This window comes from Pleurodeles waltl, chromosome 1_2 (assembly GCF_031143425.1).
Source record: "Pleurodeles waltl isolate 20211129_DDA chromosome 1_2, aPleWal1.hap1.20221129, whole genome shotgun sequence".
Lineage (NCBI taxonomy): Eukaryota > Metazoa > Chordata > Amphibia > Caudata > Salamandridae > Pleurodeles > Pleurodeles waltl.
In genome coordinates this window covers 194,025,060-194,043,400 of record NC_090437.1, presented here as the reverse complement: position 1 = coordinate 194,043,400, position 18,341 = coordinate 194,025,060, and the positions used below count along the sequence as shown (strand labels likewise).

The following is an 18,341-nucleotide window of genomic DNA, read 5'->3' as shown; positions in this document are numbered from 1 at the left end:
TAGTGGATGTTATATTAGCGGCCAGGCGACACTCCACTAAATCTATCTACGCTAATAGGTGGTCTAAATTTGTTGCGTGGTGTGGAGAGAGGCAGATTGATCCTTTACAAGCTCATCTATCGGACGTTTTGTCTTTTGCTCTATCTCTGGCGCAGAAAGGTTGTGCAGTGGCTACCATTAAAGGTTATTTATCGGCCTTGTCAGCCTTCATATGTCTTCCAGACCAACCATCTTTATTTAAATCCCCTATTGTTATCAGATTCTTGAAAGGTCTTCTAAATCAATATCCTCCAAAGCCATTCGTTATGCCGCAATGGGATTTGTCCTTAGTCCTGACTTTCCTTATGGGGTCCCCTTTTGAACCTATGCATTCTTGCCCCTTGAGGTATTTGGTTTTAAAAACAGTCTTCCTGATAGCTATAACATCAGCAAGGAGAGTGAGTGAGTTGCAGGCCTTATCAGTAAAACCCCCTTATACAACTTTTTATGGGGATAAGGTGGTGTTGAGGACCAAGGCTGCTTTCCTCCCGAAGGTTGTTTCACCCTTCCATTTGGCTCAGGCAATTACTCTGTCCACGTTCTATCCTCCGCCTCATCCTTCCAAAGAGGAAGAAAGACTGCACCGTTTGGACCCAAAGAGAGCGTTGAGCTTCTTTATCGATAGAACAAAGGATTTCAGGCTGGAGGATCAGCTGTTTATTGGATACGTGGGCAAGAGGAGAGGAAAGGCAGTCCACAAGAGAACACTATCCAGGTGGGTTGTTCTTTGCATTAAAATATGTTACTCTTTGGCAAAGAAGGATCCTCCTGAGGGCATTAGAGCTCATTCCACCAGAGCTAAGTCGGCCACTTCGGCCTTAGCCAGAGGTGTTCCTGTGGTCGACATCTGCAAGGCCGCAACTTGGTCGTCCCTTCACACTTTTGCAAAACATTACTGTTTAGATTCTGAGGTTAGAAGGGACGGCCATTTTGCACGGTCAGTGCTGCAGGATTTCTTGGTTTGACCATTTAGGCACCCACCGCCGGGCGTGGTACTGCTTTGGGACTCTATTCATGAGGTGAGGAATCCACAGGTAGTTGTATCCATCAGAAGAACGAGTTACTTACCTTCGGTAACGACTTTTCTGGTGGATACATTAGCTACCTGTGGATTCCTCACGGTCCCACCCGCCTCCCCGTTGCCTTTATGGTCTTGCCAAGTAATCCTTGAGTGCGCTCCTCTTGATCTTTGAGGGTGCAATAGATGTATATATATAATATATTTATATATATATAGGTATATGTGTATATATCTTTATGTATATACTTGGTGTGTGTATATATTTTAAAAGAGAGAGTTTTATATATATATATATATATATATATATGTACATAAAAAGATTTACAGTTATTCATACAATGTGGTGTATTTTTTACAATATAATGGATGTTGCTTTGTTCTTTCATTGCATTGCCTGGTTGTTCTCATGCACGTAAAAAATGATTGGTACTGACGTCCGCACGTCGTCGAGGACCTCTTATTGCCTGTATGACGTCAGACGGCGTCGCGTGCGAGACAGTGACGTCCTCGTCGACGTGCAGAGACTAGTAAGAAGATTTCCGTCGAATGCTGGCGCCATGGGAGTATTCATGAGGTGAGGAATCCACAGGTAGCTAATGTATCCACCAGAAAAGTCGTTACCGAAGGTAAGTAACTCGTTCATCAGTACCATGATAAACAAGAGGTTGCTTGAATTACTTTTGCCAGCCTTGTCAGGGTAAATTAATCAGTTGTGACTACAAAAATGATAGGCAGTGGTTAGCAAGACAACTGTATTAATGTTTGTACAAATGAAAAGAAGAGTTTATCTTCGTAAATGAGGAAATGTTTGAATTTGAAGTTGGAGGTGATCAAAAAATGTCAAATACGGTTTACATAAGGTGCGTTTTTTTATTGGGACTAGATTTGCAGGAAATTGTAGGGGTATGATGGTGGGACATCCAGGGGTCAAGACTAGCTGATTGACAACAGTTGCATGTACATTGGATGAACTGAATGACTTGGTTAGGGATGGTGATGACAAATGAGACTGAGCTGTGAATTTATATTACCCTGATTAATTTGAATTAAACATGTTTTTCATGTGGTTGAGCAACATTCATAGATACTTAATGTGCTCCTGGTTCCCATAGTAAGGAGGTGGCTAACATGTGTGAGGGCTGCTGTCGGTTTGGCTTGTCTAAGATTTGTCCATTGTGTTCAATGCAAGGCTTCAAATTTCAGAATTCAATATCGCTTATAAAATAATTGTCTGTAGAAGAAGACTTTCGAAGAATCAGGGATTTGCAGTGACTCTTTTCTTCCTGTGCAGAACAAAAAATACATTTGCCAGTCCGATGTGGATGAAAGATTGTACTGCTTCTTCAGTTCTCCATTTGCTGAGCAAAAACAAAAAACTTAAGTTCCAGCACCATTCACCTTTTCTTATCACAAGCCACCAGCACACACAGTTATCCACATGAAAAAAGCATGCACATTTTTGTATAGCTTGGTATTCGTTTTTGTGCTACACTTTCAAATTTTGATTCTAAGATAGGCACCCCAAATGACACAGGAAACCATTTTCTCTGACCCAAAAATAAAACCGTGTTCATGAGAGAATAGAGGACTATAATATTGAGTGAGAAGTCAATGTACATAGTTTACATCTTGCTTTGACTGTGAAGTCTTTCCTGTTGATTTGCCTTCAGCTTAGGATTTTACCTGGTGGATATTGGATTTGTGTGTTCTCTGATCTGCAGGGTGTTTGCAGATGGGGTGTTTGCCTTAATCAAATGCATTTAGGGAGCTCCAAAGGAAGAACTTTCAACAAATTAGGGAAGTTGGAGTGATAAATGTAACAAACTGTTGGCAGCTGCATCCTGTTACCATGTGCCTGTTGAACAGGGAACAACCTACATGCTCTAGCGTGAAAGCAAAGCTTAGTAAGATTATTCTCCAGTATTGTGGTATCTTTCATAGATTCACATGCTTGAATCATTCACCGTCCTCGAAGTGGGAGTCCCACAGTATCATAGCAAGAAGTATATATTAGTATAATAATAATAGGTTACAAAGGGAATGCAGAGTTCAGCTTAATAGCCTATCGGTGTCCTTTTTAAAAAAAAAAAAGGACCAAAGTTGAACAATGACCAATCAGCCAACAGCACCCTTAGAACACTCCCAACAGAGGCATCTTCCCTCAGATTTTCACTACATGTCTTGTGTGACGGAGTTTCCCTGGGCTTTGCTCAGTTTTTTACAAAGTTTTCTCATCTCCAAACACCCACTTCTGCTCCAGTATGTCAGAACTGGTCAAGAAAGTACTCTTCAGACCTTCTGCTACCTATGGTTAGACAAGGCTTCACTCGGAAGATCCACACAAGGATTGTATATATTGCCTTTATCCATCCCACAAGATAAGAGACTGAAAGATTTTTCAGTTCTTGGTCCTTTGGGGTGCAGGGCAGTCCTCTGGAGCTCAGCAGAGGTCACTGGTCCCACAGGATGCGTTGCCTTCTTGTTCCAGGTTCCGTGAAGCGGGAGACAGGCCGTTAGGGCTGGGGCAAGTCAGTTTGTGCCTTCCTTCTCATGGGGATTCAACTTAGCAGTCCTTCTTTCTTGTCAGGTTGCCAGGAATCTCGTGAGCTGTGTTCAGGAGGCCCTTAAATCCTGGATTTAGGGGTGTTACAAGGGGTCACAGGGTAGTAGCCAATGGCTGCTGTCCCTGAGGGTGGCTACACCCTTATTGTGCCCACTCCCTTTGGGGAGGGGAACACAAACCTAACCCTATTGCTCCCTGCCCTCCAAACCAAGATGGAGGATTCTGGAGGGAGGGGGTCACTTCAGCTCTGGACACCTTAGGGATGGGCCAAGCTGAAGTGGTCACTCCTCCTTGTTTTTCCTAAGTTTACCGCCAAATTTGTTGCCACAACTGGGGCTCTGTCCAGGGGCAGGCATCTCCACTAGCTGGAGTTCCCTGGGGCACCGTAACAGGAGGCCCGAGCCTTTGAGACTCACTGCCAGGTGTTACAGTTCCTGCCGGGGGGAGATGCGAAGCACCTCCACCCAGAGCAGGCTTTGTTTCTGGCCTTAGAGAGCACAAAGGCTCTCACCTCATGAGATCAGAAACTTTTCTGCTAGGGTCAAGCAGGTACAGACCAGTCAGTCCTGTACTAGATGATTAGGTAAAATACAGGGGCATCTCTAAGATGCCCTTTGTGTGCTTTTTAAAATAAATCCAACACTGGCATCAGTGTGGGTTTATTGTGCTGAGAAGTTTGATACCAAACTTCCCAGTATTCAGTGAAGCCATTATGGAGCTGTGGAGTTCGTAATGGCAAACTCCCAGACCATATACTTAATATGCCCACACTGTACTTACAATGTCTAAGAATGGACTTAGACCCCGTAGGGGCTTATTGCACATGCAGCTATGCCCTCACCTGTGGTATAGTGCACCCTGCCTTAGGGCTGTAAGGCCTGCTAGAAGAGTGACTTACCTATGCCACAGGCAGTGTTTCATGGGCATGGCACCCTGAGAGGGATGCCATGTCAACTTTGCCTATTTCTCTCCACCAACACACACAATCTGCAATGGCAGTGTGCATGTGTTTGGTGAGGGGTCCCTTAAGGTGGCATAACACATGCTGCAACCCTTCGGGACCCTCCCTGGTCACAGGGCTCTTGGTACCACTGGTACCTTTTTGGTACCACTGGTACCTTTTACAAGGGACTTATCTGTGTACCAGAGGTGTGCCAATTTTGGAAACAATGGTACATTTTTAGGGAAAGAACACTGGTGCTGGGGCCTGGTTAGCAGGATCCTAGCACACTCTGTCAAGTCAGCATCAATATCAGGCAAAAACTGTTGGGGGGAGGGGGTAACTGAAACAAGGGCCAGTTTCCTACACCATCCACATTGCTATTGCCCATACCATTGACGACCCAGTTGACAACAGTTTTGTCATCTGCTCACCATGTGCATCTTTCTTTCACATCCCATTCTAATGTGTCCCCACTAGTACCCAGCCACTTACAGAATGTTCAAGACTCTGAGGAGGATGATCGAGAAATGTTTGGTGCAGCTCACAGCCCCTCAGAATTGCACATGAAATACTAGGATAAAGACGAGGAGCAAGATTACTATGAACATGTTGATCACTCTCATCAATATGCATATCAGTATCATCCTTATGTTCCTCTTCCACCACCAGACATGGTTTAGGTTCCGACTGCCCTCATACAGACCTACAAACCATGCTAAAAGACTATTACAAATGCTTCCCAACATCAGCTGAAGCACATCAGTCACCTGCAGTATAGTCACGCCTGCACTTAATCTCCAGAGCATCTGCGTTTACCTCCTACACCAAGGATGACTCGGCAACCGAGTATTGCCATGCCTCCTCGAGACGATCCTTTCTTTGCTGATGATGATAATGGGGGTGATGATGGTGACAGAGAAGAAGGTGAAATCACAGACAATCGTACCATCACTAACGAGTGGGGTGATTACTTTATCCCTCCTCTTTCTTATCCGGTGCCACAACTAGTAGATTCTCCACCTGGAGATATTTGAGGTTTTCATACATTAAAAGAGAGAGCAGCCAAACATTTTCAACTCCCCATTATTAATAAACAGACTGACTGTTTTTTATATGATTTTAAAGACCAATCCAAGAAAGCAGTCAGAGCAATACCAATTGTTGGCTACATATGGGAAGAAGGAGTTAAAATAATGAAAACACGAGCGACCATCACCGCCATTCTTCCCAGGATTGACAAAAAATATAAAGCACCCAATGATTCCCCAGCCTGTTTAATCAGGCATCCACAACCTGATTAAGCAATTGCTCAAGCTGCACAACGCAGGTCTGAAAATCCTTCCACCCCTATCAATACTCTGCCTGATAAGGAGGGCAGATGATTAGACAATATTGGTAAAAGATTTACACTCCTGTCCGGTATCTGTGGCCAAGCTGCAAGCTCTCTGGCCATTCTGGGGCGCTATGATTGCAAAATGTGGTCTGACATTGCCACATACCTGGATTTTCTGCCAGATGTCAAAACGGCGGCTACTCACATACTACAGGAAGGTGAAAAAGTGGCATCTGAAATCATTGGCTGAACAATGGATATAGCTTCCATAGGCTTTTGACAAATTGCGGGATCTGCTATTCTTCGGCGCCAGGGTTGGCATAAGGCTACATCTTTCCTCCCTGAAGTGCAGACAAAAATACTTATGTCTTTCGACAGCGATTCTTTATTTGTGAAACATGTCGACGACGCTCTACTGGCAATAGAGACTGACACAGAGACAGCCCGATCTCTTGGAAGCCTCCAGTTCTGTAAAACACGTGGCGGTGGATCTTCGTCATACCTTGGAGGATACCAGAGATGCCAACCACAATCTTACCAACAGCCTTTCTACCTGCTATCAGCAACATCAGCCATACAGAGCACCGCCTTCAGCAGTCTATCCTAAACAGCAGACAAGAAGAAGACAGACTAGTTCTGCCAGAGACATCTCTAGGAAACAATGACAAATTCAGTGTACTGGTTCTCTTCCAGGGGATCCTCATCAATAGTCATAAACATTGAATATTCCCGCCCTTGTGCGGGGACCCCGGAGCATATATATATAAAATACATACATATTATCATGTGTAAAACAGCAATGCAGGCTATAATCATAAATAGGCTAAAATGCTTTATTTCTATGCAAGTTTTTTTTTTTTTTTTTTATATTATAAAATCACAATAGATCATAAATATCTACCTAAGCCCCAAAAGCTGGACTTAGGGAAGTAAACAGCAGTAAATATCAGAGAAAAATAGAAAAAACCACATTGAAAAACAATGAAGCATTCTTAGCCAATAGGCTGCATGCAGGTTAACACAGGAGAACCATAAAAACTTTGGCACCGTGCCTTTAAGACCCTGAGCACCTCCAGTATCCCACCATGCCTCAGGGGTGAAGGGAAGGTGACAGTTGGTTCACAGTTAGGTCAGTTCTTTTTTCCGGCTTCTTCTGAGAGGATCCTGGAGCATTGAGCTCTCAGTTTTTCTGAGTTTTCCTCAGAAAAATTCTTTAAAAAAGCGTTTTTCACTTTTCACTCGACAAGTAATATCTTTGTCTGAGCTAGGAAGGTTTTTTCTGACAGAAAAATGCCTTCTCTTTTTGTAAAATGTCCCTCTTGTGGGAAGAAGAAAGCCCAGTCAGACCCACACTCTCTGTGTATTGTCTGCCTGCCACAGAGTCACTGTCCTGACACCTGCAAGTATTGTAAGAACATGTCAAGGAGGACTCTCAAAGACAGAGAGAAGATCAGGCTACATGGGCTTCAGGAGAGGAAAAAGTCAACATCCTCTTCACTTCCCAGACCTACAGCAGAAGGAATGGCCCGATCGACGTCGACAGGTAGGATTGTACCTGTTTGTTCTCCATCGACGTCATCGGCACCACCGTCTCACCGGCATAGATCGCCGTCGACGGCGACCAGACCGACGTCGAGGGACAAAACGTCGAAGCATGGACACAGGGGTACATCTCCGTCGACGGCAGGCCGCCGTTCGGCGTCGAGTCATCTCCGGCGCTCCCGTTCGCCGCTGAGAACGTCTCACCCCTTGGCGTCGAAGGACACGACACCAAAAACACCCCGACGGCATGAACATCCGCCGTCGACCACTCGCCGCTCAACGTCGAGACACACGACGGCGAGTAGGTCCAGGTCCCGTGATAGGCGATCGGCATCAAGACACTCGACGGCAAGACCTCCGACGTCAAGACCTTCGACGTCGAGAGCAGACCAGCCATCGCAACCTTCGACGTCGAGGATACAATCGACGTCGACACAACCTTCAGCTGTGTCGCAGGCAGTAGAGCCAGCGGACAAAGCTCCCTCACCGGTGGTCTCTATAAGGAGTGCATCATCCCATTCCAGAGCATCGGGGCATGTTTCTCCCATCACAGCATCCCCGGATTCACAATACTCGAGGATGTATTCTCCTACTGCCTCATTACTGAGAACGCCATCGCCTACAGCTAGAGCAGGACGGGCTCGTTCTGCTTCTCGTCAGCCGACCACAAGACCTGCACACTCGGCTACAGCCTCTCGGAGCAGGTCCCGTTCCCGAAGGAGAACCAGGTCACGAACACCACGCAGAAGATCACCTTCTTGGTCTTCTTCAGGATCGTCTGTGGGGCGCTACTCCCCCACACTCACAGATTCTCCACCTGCTAGGATTTCCCCGGTGGATGATATCACCACTTTTAATGAGGTTCTTCTAAGGGGAGCGCAGAAGCTAAATATTGAGGTACCAGAGCCGGCCACCTCATCCTCAGTTATCTTTGAGACCCTACAACACAGATCAGTCTCGAGAAAACTGCTGCCACTAGTACCGGGTTTGCTGCAACCGACTATGAACACTTTTCTGTCTCCAGCCACTCTCAAGTCTGCCCCGGCTAGGATTCAAAAGAAATACAAAGCTCCGGAACAAGATCCTTTATTCCTGCGGAAGGATCCGCCACCGGAATCTGTGATCTTAGCCGCAGCCAGAAAAACACACTCTGTGGCATCATCTTCCACAGTCCCCCCGGATAAGGAGAGCAGACACCTAGACTCTCTGGGGAGAAAGATGTGCGGTACGGCGGCATCTGCTATGAAGGTCTCCAGCGCCTCAGCACTTCTGGGCAGATATGACCGCTCTCTGTGGGACTCACTCCACAGATTTACAGAAAAGTTGCCCAGGGAAGATAGACAGGACTTCCAGGAAATCTTGCAGGAAGGGGGCCTAGTATCTAACCAGGTCATCAGCGCGGCGGCGGACGGGGCGGATTTGGCTGCGCATGGGTATGCGCACGGAATCTGCGCTAGGAGGTCTTCCTGGCTACGGCTCACGGGTCTGAAACAGGAAGCACAGCAGCGCATTTTGAACCTCCCATTCAGCGGGAGTTCGTTGTTCGGTACCCACGCAGATGAAGAGATGGCCCGAATGAAAACGGAAGTCGACACGATGAGGGCAGTGGGCCTGGAACGTAAAAAAGACTTCAGGCGGAGGTACAGGCCGTATGACAGACGACCATTCCAGCAGAGGGTTCAAACCCCTCACTGGTCTCAAAGGCTACAACAACGACAGGGACGTCCCCTGTTTCAGGCACGTAGACCCACAAGAGACAGAGGGTCAAGTAGACCTCAACAGTCTACAGCAAAGACACCATCAAAGCAATGAGGCATTGCTTCCCTCAGCACTGTGCACCACTCCGGTGGGGGGAAGTGTTACGCATCATCTTCGCGAGTGGCACTCAATCACAAAAGACAAATGGGTGCTCAATATTGTCGAACATGGCTATTCTCTCCTTTTCAAAAAACCTCCTCCACACTTGCCGCCAGCAAGGTGTTTCCCTTCTCATCTCAGCCTGCTACGCAAGGAAGTTCTTGCACTCCTACAAAAGAAAGCTGTAGAAAAGGTTCCTCCGGCACAAAAAGGAAAAGGGGTGTACTCCCGTTACTTTCTGGTGGCGAAAAAAGGTCAACAGGGCCTCTTCAGACCAATTCTGGACTTACGGCTCCTGAACAAGTACATAAGAAAACAAAAGTTCAGGATGCTAGCCCTTCACCAGATTGTCCCGCAACTGCATCAGGGAGACTGGATGTGCTCCATCGACCTACAGGATGCATATTTTCACATCCCAATAGCAACCAAACATCGGAAATTTTTACATTTCCAGATAGCGTCACAGCACTACCAATTCAGAGTCCTTCCATTCGGCCTGAAGTCTGCACCCCGAGTCTTTTCAAAATGTGTAGCAGTGGTAGCGGCACACCTTCGAAGACAAAAAATATTCGTCTACCCCTACCTGGACGACTGGCTAGTGAAGGCCTCATCTCCGGATCAGGCGAGAAAACATCGAGATATCGTTCTAAGAACTTTCGAGTCTCTAGGTCTTCAAATCAACCACGACAAGTCAACCTTGATTCCAACACAAAACCTCCACTACCTGGGAGCGATACTAAACACAGAGCTCCAAAGAGTGTATCCTTCGGAGGAACGACTTTTATCAATCCACAGGAAGTGTCAACATCTATTAACAGCCGATGCACCTACAGCTCGTCAGGTGACATCGCTTCTGGGCTCCATGGCTTCATGCATCTTCATTGTCCCGAATGCCAGGCTACGCATGAGGCCCCTTCAGGAGGCATTAGAGAACAATTGGAGCCAAAAGACTGGTCACTGGGAGGACAGAGTTCGACTACCAGCAGTGGCTTTTCAATCACTACAATGGTGGATGCACAGACCTCACCTGTCGATAGGTTCTCCGTTTCACCAGACAATTCCAGTCGACACTCTAGTAACGGATGCGTCTCTTCAGGGTTGGGGTGCTCATCTGGGTTCCTTCCAAGCTCAGGGTCTTTGGTCCGACAAGGAAAAGAACTATCACATAAATCTACTGGAACTCAGAGCAGTCCATCTGGCTCTCAAATCTTTCTCTCCATTGGTTCAGGGGAAATCTATCCTAGTTCAGACAGACAATACAACCACAATGTATTACCTGAACAAACAGGGGGGAACAAGATCACTACCTCTGTCTCGAGAATCCCAAACGATATGGCATTGGCTCCTGGCCAGGGGAATGTCTATCACAGCGGTACACCTGCCAGGTCAGCAAAACGTAGAGGCAGATTTCCTGAGCAGACATCTGGAAGACGCGCACGACTGGGTGCTACACGACGAAGTCGTCGAGGACATCTTCGGTCAATGGGGTCGACCTCAGTTGGATCTCTTTGCAGACGAAACAAACATAAAATGCCCAGACTTCGCGTCCAGGTTCTGCCGTCCGGGATCTCAAGGGAATGCCCTGTTGATCAACTGGTCAGGGACATTTCTCTACGCCTTTCCACCGATTCCCCTCATACCGACAGTAATCAACAAATTTTACAACTCCAGAACCAGAATGATTCTGATAGCGCCACAATGGCCCCGCCAATTCTGGTACACGGACCTACTCAACTTATCGGAAAGACCTCACAGGAGGTTGCCGTGCAGACCGGATCTCCTGAGCAGAATGGAAGGCAGAATCCTACATCCCAACCTTCCCTCTCTGAGCTTGACAGCATGGCTCCTGAATTCCTTCAGTATGGGCACCTAGGGCTCTCACAGGAGTGCATGGGCATCTTGAAAGAGTCAAAACGACCTTCCACGCGGCGTTCTTACGCTTTTAAGTGGAAGAGATTTTACATCTGGTGCTCTCAACAAGGTATAAATCCCATACGAGCTCAGGAGGACGTCATACTATCCTATTTACTTCATCTGGCGAAGTCTGGTCTGCAGGTATCTTCTATTAAGGTTCATTTATCTGCAATTACAGCGTATCGTAAGTCGCCTTCTCAGGAATCCTTCTTTACGATACCTGTAGTCAAGGATTTTTTAGAAGGCTTGAAAAAGGTTTTTCCTCCCATTCGGAGACCTTCTCCTCCATGGGAACTGAATGTAGTCCTGTCAAAACTTATGGGCCCTCCCTTTGAACCTATCCACAAGGCCTCTTTACAGCACCTTACGTGGAAGACGGCTTTTTTGGTGGCCATTACTTCAGCGAGGAGGGTCAGCGAAATTCAGGCTCTGTCTTGCAGAGAACCGTACACGGTTTTTCACGATAATAGAGTGGTTCTGCGAACTCACCCATCTTTCCTTCCGAAGGTGGTGTCAGAATTCCATATCAATCAGACTATATCTTTACCGACTTTCTTTCCCAATCCGGAGACTCCGGCTGAGAAAGCATTGCATTCTTTAGACTTAAAAAGAGTGCTGAAATTCTATTTGGACAAAACAAAACCGATTAGACATTCTAACCATTTGTTTCTGAATTATGGTCATTTAAGAACAGGAGAGGCAGCGTCTAAACGAACTATATCAAGATGGATTGTGTCTTGTATTGTTAACACTTACCAACTGGCTAATAAGCAATTACTGGCTAGGCCAAAAGCGCATTCCACAAGGGGAAAAGCGGCTACTGCTGCCCTCCTTAACAATGTACCAATTTCCGAGATTTGTAAGGCTGCTACATGGAAGTCTGTGCATACCTTTACTAAGCATTACTGTTTAGACTCGGATGCAAGAGCGGATGCCCAGGTGGGGCAGGCCTCTCTTAGAAATCTATTTGCATGAATATGTATTCTTTCCTGCACTTCTTTCGGACAGTCCGCAGAGTTTAGGGATGGGCTTGCTAATCTATTCAATGTTTATGACTATTGATGAGGATCCCCTGGAAGAGAAGGATTAGTTACTTACCTGTAAATCCTAGTTCTCTTCCAGGGGTATCCTCATCAAAGTCATAAACAACCCACCCTCCTCCCCGGACTTAAGTCTCCTAGAAGTGCAGGACAGATTATCTTTCTGATCAGTTACACAGATTGTCACCGTAAAAAAGTACTGACCTAACTGTGAACCAACTGTCACCTTCCCTTCACCCCTGAGGCATGGTGGGATACTGGAGGTGCTCAGGGTCTTAAAGGCACGGTGCCAAAGTTTTTATGGTTCTCCTGTGTTAACCTGCATGCAGCCTATTGGCTAAGAATGCTTCATTGTTTTTCAATGTGGTTTTTTCTATTTTTCTCTGATATTTACTGCTGTTTACTTCCCTAAGTCCAGCTTTTGGGGCTTAGGTAGATATTTATGATCTATTGTGATTTTATAATATAAAAAAAAAAAAAAAAAACTTGCATAGAAATAAAGCATTTTAGCCTATTTATGATTATAGCCTGCATTGCTGTTTTACACATGATAATATGTATGTATTTTATATATATATGCTCCGGGGTCCCCGCACAAGGGCGGGAATATTCAATGTTTATGACTTTGATGAGGATACCCCTGGAAGAGAACTAGGATTTACAGGTAAGTAACTAATCCTTACAACCCCTGCTTTTTCTTCAGTGGGTGCCAGAATTTCCCAGTACCCACATCATTGGACCAAGCGAACTACGGACAAATGGGTCCTAGATCTCATCGAACATGGCCACACCTTAGGGTTTACTCAAATTCTACCTCGAACTCCACAAATAAAATTCCTCCCTTCGCACCTTCATCTTCTTCAGAAGGAAGTTTTGGCCATGTTGTCCAAAGAGGCAATAGAGCTGGTTCCATTTCCCCAAAAAGGAAAGGGATTTTACTCCTGTTTTTCCCTTGTAAGGAAAAAATCAGGGGAGTGGCGTCCCATTCTCGACCTCAGGAAACTCACCAAGTACTTGAAGAAGCAATCTTTTTGTATGGTTTCTCTCCAGGAGATTCTCCAACTTCTCAACCATGGGGATTTTCTTACCAACCTCAATCTCCAGAATGCATATTTTCAACTTACCATACATCCCAACCATCGAAGAATCCGGATTTACAGTAGCTGCTGCATAATACCAGTTCAATGTTCTAGCTTTCATCTCCTATCTGCTTCACAAATACTTATGAAATGCCTTGCTCCAGTGTTGGCCCACCTCCTTCAACAAGGCATCCAGGTTTTCGCCTACCTCGGCGACTAGCTAACCAAAGTCTTCGTCTTCCCAGCAGGCTTCAAAGGATGCTGTCAGATGTCTTTGCCTCTTTCAAAACCTGGGGCTCACAGTACATTTCCAAAAGCCTCTCCTTTCACTTTCAACAAGGATAAGCTTTCTGGGAACAACTCTAGACACATTACTCAACAAGGCATTCTTGTCTTAAGACAGGCAACAGAAACTTTCTTCTTTGGCTTGCTTCCTTTAAAAAACAAAAATGTGCTTCAGTTTGCCTGATCAAATCACTACTTGGCATGATGTGCTCAACCATTCTCTGGATACCTCATGCTCACCTCAAAATGTGTCCCTTCCAGGAAGAACTGGATGTCCAAGGGCTCCAGTCGGAAGGACAATTCGATGACATTGTACAGATTACACCTGTCATGCAAGCGGCCTTTCCCTAGGGGATAAACTCCCAAGAATCTCTTTGCGGGTCTAACATTCCTACCTCCCATTTCAGAATGTCATTATAACAGCTGCTTCTCTAGAAGGATGGGGAAATAATTTTCAAGATCTGCAGATTCCGGGCAAGTGGACCCCAGACCAGTCGAAACTGCATATCATCTTCCTCGAGATGAGACCAATCTCCCTTGCTCCTTAAGCTTTCCTACTGTGTTGACAAGGACAGACAATACAAAAAGCATACACTACCTCAACATACAGGGAGGTACAAGATCCAAAATTTTGTACCAAGATGATCAACGTGTCTGGCAGTGGACACTAACTCACCTTGTGACAATAAAGGTAGAACATCTACCAGGAGTGACAACTCTCAAGCAGACACCTTGAGCAGAATGACCCAAGATTGTCATGAATGGGAATTAAACGAACCAGACCTGGATGCCCTATTTCGCAAATTGGGCAAACCGACAGTACAAGAATTGCCGGCTTTACGCCAGCAGGTACCCTCAAAAGGAATCCTGGCGGGATGCCCTTTTGATGCAATGGTCTGGAATTTATGGCTACGCTTTTTCACTGATCCCTTGTATTTCCCTCCGTAAAATCAAGCAGGAACCATACTGGCTAATACTCATTGTTCCACGATGGCCCAGGCAACACTGGTTTATGAAGCATCTTATGTCGTCAATGGACAAACGCATTCAACTTGAGCCCCTAGTAGACTTGTTGTCAATGAACATTCAGCAGGTCCTTCATCCATATCCAATTTCTGAACATTTTTCAGCCTGGCTTCTGAGCACCATGAGCTACAGCACTTAGATATTCCAAAAGACTGTCGGAATATTCTTGCGATGGCTAGAACTGATTCTACCAGCAAAACATATCGCCTTAAAAGAAAACAATTTTGTCTTTAGTGTGAAATTTTTTAATGTACATCTCATTAATCTCCTCCTGAGCAGGTATTACTGTATGTCAGGAGATTACCCATTAAATCAAACTTCCAGAGGAGCAGATGCATTTTACCCAACTCCCTCTAACAGATGCATGCTCAGACTTTTCTGAGTATCTGAACCCTGCAATCCACTAGGGGGAAAAGGGAATGGGAATAGAAAGAGACCGCCTCCAGATCCAGTTCCAGTGTGTGCCTCTTTAACCTGCACCTTTCTTCTTATTGGGATTTCTTTAAAAGAAGGACCTGCAGTCAGCTGGTAAGAGCATAGATAAGAACATACCTACTGCGCATTCAACTGTTCAGCCATTCACATTCACCTAATTCTATTGTTCTCCTAAACTGGATCTTTTGAGAGACTAGCCTCTCTCTAAGAGAACAATGTTAACTTAATATCTTCTTTTCTGCAGGAGACAGAGGTAACCAAGGTTCTCTGGAGAAGAGTTCAGAGGTTCACAAATATACAGTCTTCTAATGTCTTTTACAGGAAACGAAAACTCCTTCTCAAGCTTCAGTTTTCTCAATCACAGTCTCTAGGAATTAGTCTGAGCACTGAGGTTTGTGTCGAAGACTGGCAAGTCTGCAAGGAGAAGAGTTTTTGAATATATATGTACATATATATATTGGCAAGTCTGGAAATCATACAAAAGGATTCCTTACTGCAGTTGCTTGAAGTTCTGTTAAGCCAAAACGAATTCTCCTCAGAAAGCCGATAGCCAGTTGTTGGAAGAAGGAAGAAATTCAGCTCCTCCGGAAGGGAAAAAGTACCTGGTGTGCATACCGTTACAAGAAAAGTAATTAATTACTCAAAACTGGAAGAATTCTCTATGAAACGAAGCATCTCAGGATCACTGCTCATTCTCCTCAGGATGACAGTTGAAGTGCACAACTCCCAGAGAGAAGCACCTTGAGGGAAGCTTCAGCACAAGACTAAGGTAGAAACACTAGAGCTCTGACCTCAAAGATTTGCGGCCACCATCTTGACTGGCAGTTAAACCTGAAGAAGCTAGTTCTAAGAACATCCTCTGCAAGAGCCACCGGGAGTGAGGATGCCGCTGCAACCAACGTGGGTACAAGGAAAAGGGGAATCGTTTTTGCTGAGGGAAGAACTTAACAAGACTGGCAATAGTTTTCCTGACACTATATCTGCTATCTCTAGCTGAATCCGGTCTAGCACATTCATCTGTCGAAATGCATTTGGCTGCTATTTCCAGGTGCAGGTGAACTTTGGGATCTCCTTCCTTGTGGTCACGCAGATTAATCATCCAGTTCCTTAAAGGGCTTTTCAGAGCATATTCTCCAATAAAGTCACCGCATCCTGCATGGCAACTTAACACCGTATTATCTCAATTGATAAAGTCCATTTGAACCAGTTTACATGGCTGAAATAAAGTTCCTTATCTGGAAGGATGTTTTGTTACTTGCCCCCACCTCTGCCAGGAGAGTAAGTGAACTACAAGTGTTCACTATTAAAGAACCTTTCTTGCAGTTCAAAGATAACATGGTAATCATATGAACTAATCCCAAGTTCATACCAAAGAATCCGTCTGATTTTCATATTTATCAACCCGTTATGCTTAAGACTTTCTTCCCTAATCCGCAAACACCAGCGGAACAAAGTATTCATACTCTTGATATAAAGAGATTTTTAAAATTTTACTTACATCGAACAAAGCATATTTTTACTACTGGTGAACATTTTGTGGCCTGTGGTAACACTAATAAAGGTGGACCAGTCTCCAAATCCACCATAGCCAGATGGGTTTCGTCAGCCTTTCAGTTGTGCCACTCTAAGGCAGGCAGACCTTTAAGATAGAAGACTAGAGCACACTCTACAAAAGCAGTTGCCACAACAGTGGCCCTACTTGCTGGGGTGTCCTTTGAAAATATATGTTGTGCTGCAACTTGGAAGAACAAGCATACTTTCACCAAGCACAACTGTCTGGTTGCAGCACAAACCATCGATGCAGCTGTGGGTCAGGCTTTACTTTGGCATCTTTTCCAAGAAGGTGAGCCCTCTTACAAATGTATTCTATACTGTTATACTCTCCATCTGCTATCATGTACATGTGTATTTGGTTGGTACATAATGCACTGCTAACTATTCTGATTCAAGCATGTGAATCTATGAAAGCTACCTCAATATTGGAGAAAGAATGTGTTCCTTACCTGTAACTTCCATTCTCCAGTATTGGTATCTTTCATAGATGTATATGCCACCCTCCCTCCTCCCCTTAGAGGCTCTCATTTTTAGCCAGTGAAGTTTATCTTACTAGTGCTTAGAATATCTGAGGGAAGATGCCTCTGTTGGTAGGGTTGTAAGGGTGCTGTCACCTGATTGCTCTTTTTTTTATTTTTATTTTTTTAAAGGACATAGATAGGATATTAAGCGGACCTTAGCATTCCCTTTGCAGCCTATTATACTGATATATACTGCTTACTTTGATACTATGGGACTTCCACTTCAGGGAATGATTAAATTATGTGAATCTATGAAAGATACCAATACTTGGGAACAGGAGTTACAGGTAAGTAACACATTCTTTCCCATCACTACTGTTACTGTCAAACTGTTATTTTCTTGGTGCCTTTTCGATTACCAGTAATACCTTGTATTACTTATATGGATCATTTGTTTGCCTAACTTGGTTGCCTTTATTTCTAAAGTCTTGTTTTTTTGCTTTTAATGCAGATTCACCAGGGCTCTGTACCAGTCTCCTATACAGTGACTACAGTTGCTCCCCATGGGATACCGCTTTGCACAGGCCAACATATTGCAGCATGCAATACCCAACAGGTTCCAGGATGTTCAGTGGTGTTCAGTGGACAGCATCTCCCAGTCTGCAGCGTGCCACCTCCTGTAAGTAATCTGAAAATTGTCTAGGAAACCATGAGGTTATAGTTTTTTTTTTCCAGCAAAATAAGCTCTGTTCTTTCCTGCCAAGCAATGCATGCTCACTGGTTTGAAAGGCCTTAGGGTGAGCTTACAGCCTGGCCATTGTTTACCATTTGTTGGCCTTGTTGCCATCCTGGTTTGCTTGCTTCTTATTCAATAGCTTGCCTTCCTCTTTTGTTTGTCCCTCCTCTGGAGCATAGCCTCTTTACCATCCATTTTATTGGCTGAGTTGTATCCTTCCACTGCTTGCTTTTAATTCACTATTCTTTTCTTGTTGGTTAGGTTGTCCATTAGAAGGTATATGTTTTCCAGCTCTTTCCCTTGGGTGCTTCACCCCATGGCAGATACCAGCGCCCGTCTCTCAAGTGCTCCTCACTGTATACTGCTTCTCCCCTAAACTCTCCAGCACTGTATCTTGCTGTCTTACTTATGTGCTGTCTGCGCTCCCCTGTTGTCTCTTCACCCTGCTGTCCTTTTAAGTCGATCCTACCAGACCGCGCAAGCTCTTTGGCTGCTAAAGACAGTTTGATTACT

The 18,341-nt window shown here is 45.1% G+C and overlaps 1 protein-coding gene across 5 annotated transcripts in view; it reads left to right on the top strand.

Moving 5' to 3' along the window:
- The window catches only part of RNF38 (ring finger protein 38), a 724,979-nt gene that overhangs the window by 422,981 nt on the left and 283,657 nt on the right, over positions 1–18,341 (top strand). For all 5 annotated transcript variants that reach the window (XM_069237710.1, XM_069237731.1, XM_069237718.1 and 2 more), the window contains one exon: positions 17,604–17,771. In XM_069237710.1, the coding sequence (XP_069093811.1) occupies positions 17,604–17,771 (168 nt within the window). The remainder of the gene's footprint in view (positions 1–17,603; positions 17,772–18,341) is intronic.